Source organism: Doryrhamphus excisus, chromosome 13 (genome assembly GCF_030265055.1).
Source record: "Doryrhamphus excisus isolate RoL2022-K1 chromosome 13, RoL_Dexc_1.0, whole genome shotgun sequence".
NCBI classification, from domain to species: Eukaryota; Metazoa; Chordata; class Actinopteri; order Syngnathiformes; family Syngnathidae; genus Doryrhamphus; species Doryrhamphus excisus.
Genome location: NC_080478.1, coordinates 8,443,973 through 8,460,161, shown reverse-complemented (window position 1 = coordinate 8,460,161; position 16,189 = coordinate 8,443,973). Strand labels below are relative to the sequence as shown.

The 16,189-nt window shown below is 40.4% G+C and overlaps 1 protein-coding gene across 6 annotated transcripts in view; it reads left to right on the top strand.

Moving 5' to 3' along the window:
* Window positions 1-16,189, top strand: part of qkia (QKI, KH domain containing, RNA binding a) — a 105,688-nt gene that overhangs the window by 9,053 nt on the left and 80,446 nt on the right. For all 6 annotated transcript variants that reach the window (XM_058091394.1, XM_058091391.1, XM_058091389.1 and 3 more), the window contains exon 2: window positions 14,158-14,300. In XM_058091394.1, the coding sequence (XP_057947377.1) occupies window positions 14,158-14,300 (143 nt within the window). The remainder of the gene's footprint in view (window positions 1-14,157; window positions 14,301-16,189) is intronic.

The following is a 16,189-nucleotide window of genomic DNA, read 5'->3' as shown; positions in this document are numbered from 1 at the left end:
CCCGGGAGGCTGACTCATTTTCCTGTTTTTTTTTTTCTTTCTGTGTTTGATCGGAATGACTAAATCTCATCTGTCTGTTCATCAACTCTTCCTATCATACCCGTGACCTGCATTTCCCCCCTCCGACTTTGCCCTCTTCTTTTCTTTTGTACATATGTTTTCTTTTTGTAGCTCCTTCCTGCACTTGTGTGCGAGATATTCCGCCTTGAGGCGCCCTTTGCCTCGTTCATGTAAGGACCAGTGGTGACGTTAAAGGCCCGAATCGTGGCTTGTCGCTTCGCATCAGCCCAGCGCTCGCCTGGGATCCTAGCATTGCTCAGTGGCTCTTGACACAATCACTCCAAGGCTTAAATGTTGCTCGAGAACAACATGCCGGCATCGACGACGGCAGTCTTGCGCACATTCTCTCTCTCGGATGTGCGAATGCTGTGAGACGGTGCACCGTGTTTAATGACAGAGGAGTAGGGGTTCTTATGTTTTTCTTACTGCCCTGTCAATGTGCCTTTTTAAACATTGCTTTTGACCCTATCTAGTAGACAAAACAGATCCACCAGACCATCTAGGAGTAAACAAATATGTTGTGAAAGAGCAGCTCCTCAGAGAGGGACTTCCTCCGAGGGAGTTTTTTTTTTTTTTTTTTTTTAAATGTCTCCTTCATGAGTGACTGCTCTAAGTAATTCTGTAAATTTCCTTTATAGTATGTTATAGTAATACTACAGTTTCTTCAACTTGAATAGTGCAGGTACTATTTCTATTCGGTTGGGGTTCCAATCATGATGAGCAAATACAACACCAAAATAGGAATGGGGCCAGTCCGATCTAGAATTAGGTTCCGATACCACCTGCGGTGGTTTTCCGATCGATGAGCCATGTCTGGGCTTGAATCTTGTCCGCTTGTTTTTGTTTGCATATGTAGCTAGAAGAATATCAGCAAATGTAGCCAAAAGAGTATCAATGAACAAACTGTAGCTTGAACAATATCAGAAAATTTAACTGAAAATGAATCGGTGAAGATGGCTGTCTTCACACATGCACTGCAGCTGTCCTCTTCACGCGCGCCCTACACAATACAACACTCCACCTGCACCCGGTGCGTTCAAGGCCACACAAAGCAGCTGGACATCACACATGTCTGTGAAGCCGTGATTGTCGGCCTCAGTGCTTTTGTGTGTGTGTGCGGAGCTACGTTTGCTAATATTCTTTCAGCGGCATTTTCTGGTATTCTTGTGGAGTGCTTACCTCCGTTTTGTTCAGTAAAGTGATTGATGGACAAGCTCCTCAAATGCAGACTCGACAATAATAATAATATTAAAGCAAACAGAGCTCTGTATCGGAATAGTATCGACAGATATCCAAATTCAAGTATCTGGATCGGAACCGAAGTGGGGAAAAAATGTGGCTGTGCATCCCTAGATATAAACCAACACATTTGGCTTTGATGCTGCATAATTACACCCCACAGCCTCCACTTTGCCTCGTTTTCATGATGCCATAGTCTCCTTTTTTTCTAAAATCAGCCACATACAAATGTCCAAAGTCCCCAGAAAGCTGTGAAGTGTGTTTGCACGCCAAGGGACAACAAGTAGCTGTTAGACTGGAACTTAAAGATGGTATCTGCAGGCCTCAACAGGCTGTGTGATGAAAGATGCATCCTTCTTTTTTTTAAATTAGATTAGGTCCGTGAATGTTTTGGCATCCCTTTTTAGTATAAAGCGATTTTAAATGTCATGTCTATGGCAGGCGGTTGACATGTTACCTTGCTATTCTGGAACAACTGTCTACAATTTTTCTTTTGTTTCTCTGTGTTCACTTTTAATTTTGCACTAGAAAACCGACATGTCTGTCACAAGCAAACAAATCTTGCAAGGGGAAATTCAAAAGGTGAAGACAGTCGTCTCCTGGTTTGCTTTTGTCTGGTGTCATCAAAGCTTTTTGGTGTAGTAATCGAGTGACCTCATTCTCTCGTAATGAGAGGGTAGCAAGGGGAATGTGCTTGTTCCTCATTCTGTCATGTTTGCTCACATTCTCAACACTTTTTTTTTCTGCCCCTGACGCGACAATCTTGTCCTCAAACATAGAGTCAACTGAGGCGTGGAAATATTTGTTAATGCATTACAATTGGCTTGTTTTTGTAGCATTGAGGATAGTACCTGATGAATGGAAGAATATGCTTGTGTACTGTAAGTCTCTACACCCCGGATGTGTACCGACACTTCTTTTTGAGATTTATATTATGGTCTGTATGGTACGAATCTCGACACATTTCTACTAAATTTTGAGACACAAGTCCAGACTAAGGTATGGGGTCAGAACTAATTAACAATTCTGTTGACATTGGCATTTTTGTTTGCCGTTATTAGTTTAGCAATTACAAACACTCATTGTCGTTTAAAAAAAAATAAAAAATAAATAATATTTGCGATTCTGTGTTCACACCCTCAAATTTTTACCAGTTTGGTCCCGGAACGTCCACCCACCCATCTATTTTCTATGTTGTTCTTACTATGGGTGTATGGGTATCCCAGCTGACTTTTGGCGGGCGGAGGGGTACACCCTGGACTGGTCGCCAGCCAATCACAGGGCACATATAGACAAACAACCATTCACACTCACATTCATACCTATGGACAATTTGGAGTCTGTAATTAACTTAACATGGGAGAAAACTGGAGTACCCATCGGAAACCCACAAGGGGAAAACATGCAAACTCCACACAGAGATGCCCTGACTGAGATTTGAACCCAGCTCTTCCAGATCTCCTATGTGGCTAACATGCTAACCACTAGTACACCGTGCAGCCCAGTCCTGCGACGCACCCCTGTTTGTTTCGCAACACAACTACTTTGCAATCTGCATCGCCCCCACCTAGAAATCACACAGCATCAAGTTTGCCCCTGCTTTGTGTTTGCTCTTGACATTCTCTCCTTTTCCCACATGCATCGTGAGGACGGTGGTCTCCTCTGTTTGGGTGCGGACAGGAAGCAGAGCTGAGGTTATCTTCTCCACCTGTGTCTACAGTTTAGCTTTTCCTTCCTCTCCCCCCTACTTCTTTCATTTCCTGACTGCTGGACTCTTTCCGGACATTGTTGTCCCGAGCATTGTGCAAGCTCAGTTGCAACTTGGATCCTTTTTGTAACTTCTTGATTTTTTTTTAATGTGTCGACCTTCCTTGTTGGGTATTTTTCCCTACAAAATGTTGTTGAATTGGTGTTGGCTAGTTCTGGTCCTTTCGCCTCTGTTTGGGATCAGGTTGCACTGCTGGAAGGAAGTGTCCGTCTTTATGTTTGGGCCCACTTGTCAGGAAACATCATTTGGTGGTGTAGTCTACAGAAAATGTGACTAACACTTGCTCTTCCCATCCACTTCTTAACAACATCCTGTTATTCTTCCTCCTTCCTTATCATACATTGTCACATCACATGGTCCTTCTCACGTGCATCCTTTTATTTAACATAGCTATTGTGTGCCGTGGTGGTCTTTGCAGGGGTTTTGTAAGAAAACACCCGAGGCTGCTGTTTTTTGTTTGCTGCTTTGTGTGTACGTCAACAAAGAACACGGCAGGCAGCAGGAATGGATTTAACTCAAGCAAAAATAAAGTAGGATTACTTACTAGCACTTCTCAACTTTTGCACGGCCACACTTTTGTTTGTTTTAATGGTTTAACCGGCAGGGAACAGTACACAATTTAATACGCATATGGGGTGACGGTTAAATGAAAACCGTGGCAGCTATTGGTTTTTACAGTACCTGCGGTTCTCTTTTCGCTGGCTAACAGAGCAATAAAATATCTTTACTTGAGACTTGAGAGGGAGACCTGACTTTGCATTTTATGTGCATTTCCGTTTGAGCTGAGCTGCGTATTTGTGCCACTGATAAAGGTGTGCCGCATTGGCTGAATGCCTCAGCTTGGGCTGCACTGAAATACTTGTTACAACTACAAATACAGTATAATTATGAAGCAAGTGGTGTGGAACCTGAAATCTTTTCTGGGACACTGGTTGAGTTCACATTTGAGTTTTGAAACACTTCTCTGAAATAGAAATGCTTCAAATCATTTTCATTAACTATATTCGGGCAATTTTAAGTTACTTTGTAACTTTCTTGACTGGCATACAAGTGTAAAAATAAATTAGCCACCGGCATGATTTCAACACACAGACAATAAAATGGTGAATTGTACATACCAGTGGTCGTCAATTGATAGATCGGGACCCAAAAGTGGGTCGCAGCTCCATGGACAGCAAGCCACAAATTACATAAAAAATGTGTAATATACAAGTAATGTGACTGCTTTTGAAGTAAATTTGTGCAATATTTGAGTAATCTTCCTACTTGGTGTACGCACGTAGCCCAGTTACAAGTAAAATATCTGTCTTTCTGGTATTATAAACGGACTTAAGTGTAAAAAATATACTAATAAAAATTACTCGAATAAAAAAAATGCATAAAAGGTGAAAATTAAAAATTATACAAATTAATAAAAATTTACAAATAAAAGTGGGTCTTCACTTAATGGCCATTGGAAAATGTGGGTCCGAGGTTGAGAACCCCTGGTATTTATGTTGCATCCATCTGACTTTTTAGCATTCTAAGCACTCTTAAAGGGGAACTGCACCCATCATCCACTATCCTTATGTGAAACATGAACACATTTTTACGTTTTCTGTGCATTCTAGCCCAAATAATGTTTGCATCCTCCTGAAAACTCCAGTGGCTCAAACCGGTGGACCCATTCCCACATGGAGAATAATCAATGTTTTTTTTTTAGCATTCTTTTAATAGTAAAACATGTCTACCCGGCTCAGGATATGGAAGGACACCATTACATTTGCACAAAACTAGCACTCCAATGGCTCATTGAACTGCCTGCTTTTCCCATACACTCTCCCTATTGCCACAACACAACCCCCCATAGAGCAGTCTCACATCATCAAATATGACTATCCCCAGTGCTAATTTTAGTATAATGAGGTCTTAATGGTAAGGAACTTGTTTTGCTGCTGAGCCCAGTAATGTTATTTTTATAAATGTACAAACGCTTACTATTTTCCAGTGCAGAGAGGTAGTGTTTAGTTTCCACTTTCCTGAAATGCTGTTTTGGCCAGCACTATTTGTAGCATATTTCCGAATGTTGTGTTTGTCTTCCAACATGCAGTGTCTCTCCCTGTCTGTCTGTCTGTCTGTCTGCATGGTTTATCTAATCCACACAGCGACAAGCCGTGACGCACTCCTGGAGCACATACAGTAGTCACAGCGTCACCACCAAACGGTCAAAAGACTCTGGGTGTCTTTTTCCACCATCTCTCCCCTCCTGCATGCATTCACACAATGACAGCTTCCGAAGTTTAGCATTTACTACGACCTATGATTAATGGCTTTGCAGATTGCTCCTCTGGGATGCCACCACACCCACGCTCTATACTGCTTTGCTATGCTCTCTGCTGTCCAATCAGAGGTGAGCAAGATGGCAACATGTTTACAGCTTAGTCAATACAAGTTTGATGAATGGTGATTTCACGCTGATTTCTGGGTGTGTTTCCACCCCGGTTTGATTTCTTTTCACATTGAGGGGACAAAAAAGGCAAGCGAATGGTAGGACTGGGAATATTAACGCATTCACTGCCAGACATTTTGAGAGAAGACGGCAGTTGTTGTACCATTTTAAAAATGTAATTGCAGGAATCTGTCATTTATCGCGGTTCAGTGTTTCCACACCCGACCATAAGTGAATCTGGTCGTGAAACCATAAGCAGCATCTTTGCTCCACTACTGCTAATACTCAGCTAAACTCGGCTACGTTCTGTTACAAATATTAAGACGTTCTGAAAAACCTTTACAGTGTTATGTTACTTATATTGCAAAAAGGAAACATGGTAAATTAGTTGACACCAGTATATTTTTGCAACTCTGTTGAAATCTGATATAACTGTCGAAACTGTGGTCGCTACTCGTGTATTAGAATCAAAGCTGATAGGTTAATTTGCCAGTTGGTTTGGATCTAAATATAATCATGCTATTTTTGTGATAGATGGTTGGTTTGTTCCACACTTGCGTTCATACCACACCAAACAAACCACACCACTTTGGAAAACAAAATCTAATTCCCTCCCTATGACTCCCTGTTCTGGATAGGTGGAAGAGAAATCCTCATTTGTAGGAAGGCTCCTCTCTAGACTCAATTTCAGGGGACTCGGAAAAAGGGCTAGATATGTCTGGTTATAAAATAAACATACAGTATAAATAAACATCTCCCAGCCTGGTGAAACTATTATTGGGAAATTAGGAAGAAATCTCTCCTCCCGCGCTCATTTAGAATTTTTTTTTCCTCTCCTGTAGCGCCGTCTCATGTCGAGTCTCCCCTTTTCTAGCATGCCGCCACACCGGCGTTCCTCGCATCCTCCCCGCTGCTTTCAATGCATTGTCATGTCCCGGAAAATATCCACAATGTAGCCCTTCGCTCTCATCTCCTGTGTGGCTGCTGCGGCGCCGTCATATGCCTCCACTCCATCACTCCAATGAATTAGTATTTTGCCCAGCGGTGTCTGAAACTGAACACCTCTCTCTTTCTTTGCCCCTTTTTTAAATGCTTGATTTGGACTGAAAAAATGAAAATGACCCCAGAGCCAACGTGACTTTGTTTTGTTACCTGTGCATGGATGCCAGCACTTGGTCCTACTAAAAACCTGCTTCCCATCTCTACAGTCGTTTTTTTCCTTCATTTTCTATGTCACTGGACTTCCAATGAGGTCCGGGCTTGGAGTGAGGCAATTTTTAAAAATAAATAAATAACTACAGTGAGGTGTGACTCTAAATTTCCTGCCCTTTTCCTGTGATATTTGTTTAAGAGATACTTCTCTCAGGCACTTCTCTGCCTTCTACCTCCTTGTCTCTGGGGAGTTCTGTCTTCAAACACAACAGCTCATTAGCCGGTCTATGTGGGTGTTTTAATGTTAAGCTGGGTGTTTGTTTTTATATATATATTACATTTAGTTAAGTTGGTATCAGGGCACACATTCTTGTGCATGCATTGAACTGCAGCTGAACTAAAAAAAAAAAAAAAAAAGGTTTTGTGTGTGCGTGTGTGTTGTCAGTGTGAGTTTTCAGCCTCATTATTGATGATCACATAGCGTAACGTGGTGTTTTCTGAGGCGAGTTGGCTGCAATATGCATGTACACACCCGCTTTTATACACTTGATGCAAATTCTGCATTATAGACTTTGACAAACATTAAGCTGCCTCTGTGATTTTTATTGGCATTACGTTCCTAAAGCATCCATTACCAAGGGAGGCTCCGGATGAAAGTCGTTCTTCTTTGTCTTGTTTGCTGTGTGCCCACCCACGTTATTACTTTCTTCACCTTGCTCCCAGAGGAGCACATCGCCAAAACCTTGTTACACCAGTCTTTTATTTAGTGGCCTATGTACTTAAAGACCTGACGCCAGAGCTTTTCACCCAGTGTGCCTTTGGAGAATCCCTGACACACACATCATAAATCTCTACCCGTGGCTGCCGGCAAACTACACTGTCATTTCTGTCTAGAACTGTTTAGACCTTTCCATATGTAGGTGGGATGGTACTTCGATCCATGCCACATATGGATTCAGGAAGTCTCTCCCTCTTCGGGATGACCCATTTATAGAAAAAGTTGGGAAAATGACATTATTCCAGGCAGTCTGAAAGGGACAATAGATGCACTGTCATTTCCATACTACAGGCAGACTATGTAAAAAAAAATTATTAATTTTTGGATTCTCGATTTATTGTTCAGTTTTACTTTTATTGTAACTTTTTAAAAGTCGTCAATAGTACACAAAGTACTTTTGAGTGGGACCGTTTCAGGACCAAAGTGTATAACTTTTAAAAGGGTCACAGGGTGAAAATCTGTAATTGATGTTTAACCTCTGTAAAAACAAAAAAAACTTCTTTTTTTTGTCCCGTCCAGCCATTGGGGCAAATAGTATTATTGATCTAAATGCCCTTACATGCTAAACAGATTTGCTTTGTGTCAGGAAAGGTGTTGGCTACAACTTTCCTGTGCCATGAAACTTTATTTGCCGTTACTTGATGTTTTTGTTATGCGCATTTGGAGCGACCGGACTGGAGCAAGAAGAAACACGGAAAAAAAAAAAAAAACATTTAACGCATGTTTGATTTGAAATGTGCATATTGACACTGGAATCGTGGTAATTGTGAATTTTTTACTCTCATATTCTTTGTAACATCCCTAGCTGAGGGCGCTTTGTTGTTGCTTCTTGCTTATTGGCAATAATTGTTCCGAAAAAGCCAAAGGAAAAACAAAAGTTATTCCTCATGATCAAACCTGTATTTTGACAGGGGCGTTTGATAGAGGTTTCCCTGTATTGGGACCTCTAATCAGTGTTGTCTACTTTTTGTATTTGACCACCTAGTGTCCCAAAAAAAAAAAACGACTGGATGTTTCCATCAAAGTTGTTGAATGCAAACTTTTTTTCCGAAGGCAGAACTCCTGGGACATGAACTTTCAAACCTAATGTGGATGTTCCTTGTAAAAACTGCAATACATATGCTGTTCTTCACTACGCTGATAGTACATCACACTCATTAAGAGCCCTGAAATAGTTTGTGCATGAAGATCAAAGGCTTGCGTCTGGTCTACTGTTAAATCAAAGATTAGGAAGTAAAAATAAGACACAGGCATAGGAGGAGGGAAGGGGGAAAAAATCCTTATAAAGAAGTGGATGGATGGAGAGGGTAGGCAGCTGTGAATGGATGATAAGCCCCAGAAATGCATATGTTTTCATGGCTCAGCCCCCCCCAACACACACACACACATATTTCTGCTCTTTGCATTAAGAAAAGAAACTTCCGTCTTTCACATACTCGGCCCGTCAAACCCCTAAACTGTTCAAGTGGAGTGTCGTCTCGAATAAAGTCGTCCGTGCTGCGAATAAAGGGCAGCGATGCATTAAACATCTAAATCCTTTTTTCATAGTCAGACTTTGTGATGGCTAAAGTGCACAACTTCTAAGTGAAAAGGCTTGTTTGTCGCCCGTGTTTCGTTTCGCTCGGCTCCGGCACACCTAGGCGTGTCTGTGAGTGAATATTTTTTTTTAGCTCATCACTTACCATTGTGCCGTTTACGGTACCTAATGTAACATATCGACCAGGAATCAGCATTTGAGTGTACATATTTGAGGTCTCTGAACATACAGCACATCACTTATGTCGTGTTTGTTTGGAGTTGGAGATACACATATGGGGCTCTGATTTCGCACAACGCTCCACCCACCCTGCACCACCTTGTTCTGCGCCATGGAATTGGAACCCATGGTGTTGGAATTGCACTCCTGTTGATGTATTGATGTCCAAATAAAGTTGTATGGTGTTCATTTTACCATAGCTGGTATTTATTGTATGTCCAATGTTGCCTAACTTTGTGGTACTTGTATTAGCATAGTTGGTATTGAAAATCCTTTCACATGTGTAAATATTAGTAAATGCTTGAGGTATTGTTAGAAGAAAAAAAAGGAAGGAAATAGCTTTTGGTTTTCATTGAAGTACTCTTGAGATATTTCATGTTTTACTTCTTCCCACTCCAATTCCAGCTATAAATATGTGTAATGTATTATTTATTTATTGCTCAAAAACCATTGTGGACTTGATTGTGCTGTTTTTGTATATGTTCTGCTGTATGTTTTGTGTTAGTGCATTCTTTTGCTTGAAATACATTATAAAAAAAAGTTAGGACTGCCAGGCTCTGACTCTATGGGGAGCGATTGCTGTCATAGGGGTGTTATTTCATGTCTACAGGACTCTAATAATGTTAAACATATTACGGTCATTAATGGGTTTTCTATGCTCTCAACTATGAAAACGTTTGATTTGTTAACTCATTTGCTCACAAAGACAGACTATGGCTTTTACTATTTAGTGTAAAAATTTGAAAATTATAAATAGTTCATGCTGTTTGGAAGAAAAAATGATAATGTAAAACTACCAGTTCTTATGGTGTGGCATCGTTGTTCAGACTTCTTGGCTAAATATACAGTATATGGCAAAATTTGTGTCAAAGTGCTCATATTCGCCGTAAATACAAATTCTCCAGACACAGAAAATACATACTTTTCTGACTGTCCTTCAAAATAAGAGAGCCGTTTGCCCACGAGTGTCATAAAGAATATCTTCCATATGGAGTTGGAATTGCATGGGTGCCTACATCTTCCTTCATCACAAGCACAGGCATTGCAGTTGGTTGAAGATTTAGTAGTAATGTGTGTAGAGGCTGACATCTCATTATAAAAGTTAGCCAGATTGTTGCCAATCAATAAATGTGCTTTACAATTTGTATTTCATTATATGGCTTAAGCTTTGTTACAATGTCGTATCGTGATACATCCCAAAAATATTGTGACATATGCTAAGGTCCATATCGCCCAACCCTACTTTTGGTTTGTGTGTGTATCTATCTATATCTCTATATCTATATATCCCAAGAACACAATACACCGTGTGCCTTGAAAAATCTGTCAAAATCATTGTAAATGGCCGGTACCAAGAGGGATGCCTTTTTGAAAAATGGCTGTGATTGAATGAATTGAATCTTACTTTGTGGAAATTCACTTATTGCAGCCGGATCTGGCACCAATCAACCGTGATAAACGAGGGACAGTTGTATATGCAAGAATGATATGATGTTAAAAGTCACCATAAAGTGGATTGACATGCTTCTCCAGACAGCATCATAATGCATACTAACCCCAAATTAGTACTTTGGTATTAGGACTCAACCGCAGTAGATTTTAATTAGAAATTACCTTCTTGGATTCTACTTTTTTTTTGTTTCCACTTGTCTCCTATGGCTTGCTCCATCTTTGATCTTGCCGCTAACCCACCCGCCAAGTTTATTTCGATGTGCTGTTTACTTTTCATTAGATCAGAGCGACTGGTGCATAAAAAAAAAGTAAAAGTTTTCCTACCCGGCCCTCCCCTTTTCCGTCCTCATTTCAACCTCTCCTGGACTGTTTTTTTTATCCTCGGTTATGTGTGTGTGTGTGCTTGTGAGATCACATTTTTGGCATCAGAATCTGTACATAAACACACAACCTTCATAATCACAGTAGTAGACTGCCAAATAGCACTTTTCAGAGTGCATCCAATATGCTTTTTTGACAATATTCAACGATTAATGGTCTCCATTGGTATGGTCTCGCTTTTTTTTTTTCACTGCTGCAGATAGGCAGTCATTTAGAGAAACAAAAAGATAAGGATAAAATGAGCAGTTTTAGCTGGAACAAAAAAAAGTGTGAATACAGCTGCTTGCTCAGCAGTCCTTTTCTTCTTTCTCGCTACCCTTCAGCCACTTTCAAGGGCGATTTTCCCCACACACACACTCTCTCTCTCTCCCTCTCCCTCTATCTCTCTCTGCCTGCTTTTGTCTGTGAAAAGCGGACAATTAGACTGTGTGTGTGTTGTGTCCCCCCATTAGGCAAATAGACAGGATAGCAGTTTATATGTGGATTGCTGAGTCAGGTTGCAAGATGTGACACACTGGCACACAGCTGAGAGATGGTCCAAGCGGAGGAAGCATGTGCTAACATCTAGCTAGCTCCTGCAAAATGTTTTAAGAAAATTGCCTGGCCTTGCCTGCTAATATTCCCTTTTCCCCCCACTTCTTTTTATATATCTTTTCCAAACATAGCAGACTTTCAGCACCCCTCCACCATCTTTCTTACACAATCACCCTTTTCTGTCACGGCGGACAGCTAGACAAATGATTTTGTCAGTTTCGCAAGGTGTGGGGTAATTTTTCGGTGAGTGCAGCGCTTCAGAAAGGACTCCCCGCATTGAAATTAGAGGTTGTCAAATGCTACACGTCTCCACTGATAGCCTAGCACGGCCCCTTATGTTAATGTGGCATTTCGGCATGAGGAAATAGAATTAGGAGGCAGAGGGACAGAGGAAGGGGGGGGGTTGTTGTTACACTTTTTTTAAGGCTTCATATAAATCTATTTGAGTGATCCGTTTTACAGATGTTTTTTTTTTGTTATTCTTTATGCGTCCATGAGTGACTAGCGGTGCTGCTGTCGTATCGACTGCTTCCAAATATTTGAGATTGTTGGGGTTTAAGATTCTCTTTGCAAAAAGGCAGTGCAAAGTGAACAGCTGTCCAAGCGTGTGTGCAGCATCAATCGATCATATAACCACCACTGAAAATGGCTTTGTCATTTTGCCACTATGCAGTTAGCTGTTTTATAGAAGACTTGTCGTAAATCTGTTCTACAAGGACGTACATCATATAACAGCCCATGTTTTTTTTATGATTGTAATTTGGACAGATACCCACCTCCTGCATATACCCAGTTTCCGTCCTTGAGACTCATGAATCATACACTAAGAAATTATGTCGGGGAAAAAATACCCCTTGCATGTTAACAAAAGGCTCTTCCTTTGTTGTTTCACAATCCCTTTGGTAGTAGAGTAATCTATTTGAGGTTCCAAATTCTGTTTCGGTGTAAAATGTTGACATCACAAATAAAACAACCAAGGCCAGACATGAGATGAGGAAAAATAAGAGAGTAAAATAGAAATAATGAAGTACATAAATCAATACGGAAAAGATCACGGCAAATTCATCGTGCCATAATATACCGTATTTTCTGGACTATAAGTCGCTCCGGAGTATAAGGTTGCACAATGCCAAAAATGCATAATTAGGTAGAAAAAAAACATATATGTCGCACTGGAGTATAAGTCACATTTTTTGTGGGTAATTTATTTTTACAAACTACTTACCAAAACAGACATTACGTCATCTTGGAAGGCAAATTCTAACAATAAAAGAATAGAGAACAGGTTATTCAGCTACACAAAAAATAAACATGACCAGAAAAGGTGTCCAGTGTTTATGTAAATAAACTGTTTTTTTCATTTATAAGTCACTCTGGAGTATAAGTCACAGGAACAGCCAACCTGTGAAAAAAAGTGTGACTTATAGTCCGGAAAATACGGTAATAATAATTTAATATGTTATGTTATGTTGAAAAGCCACATGGTGTTGAATAGGTCTGCTCAGTGTTTTAGTGAAGCGGGACAGTGATAGTAATCTGCCACTGAAACTGCTCTTCTGTCGGAGATGATGCTGACTTCCTATACAGCCTGGAGAGATGGTAACCTTCTTTATTGAAGTTCCAGCACTCTCAACTTTTCTTGGCCCCATGGCGGATTAAATAGCAGTCCCTCAATTTAAAAATTGTAATCTGTGTCATTTTTTTACACGGAATCGAGAAAAGCAGCATAAATGTGTGAGCTTGCACACAGCAGACGATCACAAACAATTGCATTACAATAGCTGTTATTTTGGAGGACGAAGAGTATGCGTGTACCTGACTGATGAGCTAATATGGGAGGGAAGAAGTTGATGGTCTCAAAGGTGTTGTCCACCAAAACTGCAGGCCAGATGTCCATGAACTCATCAATCACACATCTGTTATTCTCTGTTTTTCAACAGCAACAGGAATTCCCCAGCAAATGAATCAAATACTATGTAATGTAATATATACACCTAAGACCAATCTCTTTCCTCATGGGGAAACTTATATAAGTATGACCCACCTTCCAAATGAGTTTCAGTGCAAGGTTAAGACTTGGAGGCCGTGCGAGTGCTTCAAATTAGTATCTACTATTGCAGAGTGTCAAGTTCCCCTGCTGGTGTTTTAATATGGAGCTCTCCCAACTGCCCTTAATGCCGTTTTTAATGTTCTAATTCAGTCTGTGCACAACAGATCATATTATACTGATGCTTCAGCTCATTGCTTCACTGTTGGAAGTGTGAAGTGAGCCTCCATGACCAAAATGTGTGTCATTTAGCAATCGATTCCCCCTACATTACAAACTGAATACATGGCCACCCGGCTCACCCCACCCCCCTGCAGACTATTGTACCGTGTGGCCTTTTACCCTGTCATTATGTACCACTTAATGGCTGTGTCTCTGTTGTGTCCAGCTGCTATTTTGTGCACTTGTGAATAATTGCTACCTGTCAAAACGAAGCCTAACTTTTTGTTGTTGCAAAACGCTGTGATATTCCACCTTAATCCTTTGCCTGGAACCATAACAATTTTCTTTTTTTTTTTGTCCATTGACTAAGCTTTCTTTTTTTGTGTGTGCTTTTTTCCAGAGATCAACAGGGTGCGCAAACACATGTACAGTGACACAGTAAATGGCCTTGTGGACAGACACCCCCTAGAGCTGCCAGAGCCTGCGGGACCCGTGGTCTACCTGCAGGAAAAACTGTTTGTGCCTGTCAAAGAGTACCCAGACGTAAGTAGCAAAGTACCACAGATAGTTTTCAAAGACAGCTAGGTCAGAAAGGGAAGATGGCGTCTGTACCTTCCGTCTTTTATGTTAATATTTGGGCATACGGTCAATGGGTTGGATCACAATTCTCTTTGAAATTTCTCAGCAGCTTGCACCAGGAAATGAATAAATGAACGTGAAGGTGCATTATAGGACACATTCAAGTGCATGTGTTGCATTTTCCCTTAAGAATTCATACTTGGGATTGGTGTGGATTATTTTAGCTTTTAATAAGGGTGGCCGGAGGGTGTGAGGGATTGATTACCATTGGAAATGTTTTTTTACCTATCATAAAAAATAAGCCGATTCTATAATTAAACTAAAATAAAACTGCTCAGCCTGTGATGACTGGTGGCGTTTGAGGAAGTGAAGGCATAATTTAGAAGATATTTCACCTCTCATCCACACAGGCTTCATCAGTTCACACTCAGAAACGATGTAGGACAAACACTATTCAGACTAAACCAAGGTGGCTGTGCCTTGTTTATTTGTTTGAGGCTAAATTATTAAATGTGGGAGAAAGATGGTGGTGTAGACCCCTGCCCCCTTGTTCAGAGATGGCTCCTCAACCTTAACGTAGATGGTTTTCCACACTCCTCTTTGAAACCATCCGTTCATTACCATGATTACATCTGAATGGAATGCTAATGAAGGTGATGCCACCCAAAGGACCATTATTAGGGGGAAGAGGCCCCACCCCATTGTATCCTAACGACCATCATTTGACATCACAAAAGAGAGAAACCATTCCTGTCTAGATGTGCCTCTTCCGTTAAAATATCAATAGACTGGATCTGTATTTGGAGTTTTTACATTAGGGCTGTCCTATCTAGTCTTTGAGCATGAACTGATGAAGCCTGCTTGCACGACAGATGAAATGTATAAGACAACATGAACAGTCCAGTTGCCATGAATTTGATGCCCTGCAAATATAATGACCTGGATGAAAGAGAATATTCACAGGTATATTGACATCAAATATACGTATATACTGATCATTTGATACAGGGCACTTCGGCTTCATGCAGTGCCATGCAAGTGTAAAAAGAAGTTAACCTTAGACTATGTAGTGCAGGGGTCTCAAACTCAATTTACTTGGGGGCCACTGGAGCTCGGGTCTGGGTGAGACTGGGCCGCATCAGGTTTTCAAAAAAAAAAAAAAAACGCATTTATTAAAAACAAAAAAATTTAAAAAACTTTGCTTTGGTTCCAATTTTCTACAAGAAAAGCTCTGATAAAACATTCCACTGTTCTCAAATATCTTACTTTTTATTTTTCTACACAAAATAAGATGAAAAATAAATAAACAAATCAAGAATAAAGAAAATCAATCAATCAGTAATAAATAAATAAATATAATAATAATAACAATAAAACGGCAAATAATAAAAACTTAACAAAACCACATATAGTTGGTGGGTAGACAAATTATTTTTTTTCAGATTAAAATTAACAAAGCATTATTAGAGCCCTGTAGACATGACCAAACACGACTATAGTCACATTTATACTTTTTTTATTTACAACATATTGCGCAACTGCAGGGTCTTGAGACACATGCTAACTCGCAAACTAGAGAGCTAGCGACCTAAACGGTAGCCTTCAAGTTATTTCCTTTAAACTTAAACAGCCAAAAACTTCCACTTCCACACAGATAGGGAGGATAACTATTAACAGTTATTTAACCTTTAACATGAACATTAATGAAACGTAATAATTTTTTCTGGGTACATGATACCATACAGCATCCATATCAAACTTGCGCGGGCCGCACTAACATTAAACTTTCATATCAAGGCGGGGGCCTCAAACTAGTGTCCTGCGGGCCACATTTGGCCCACGGGCCGCGTGTT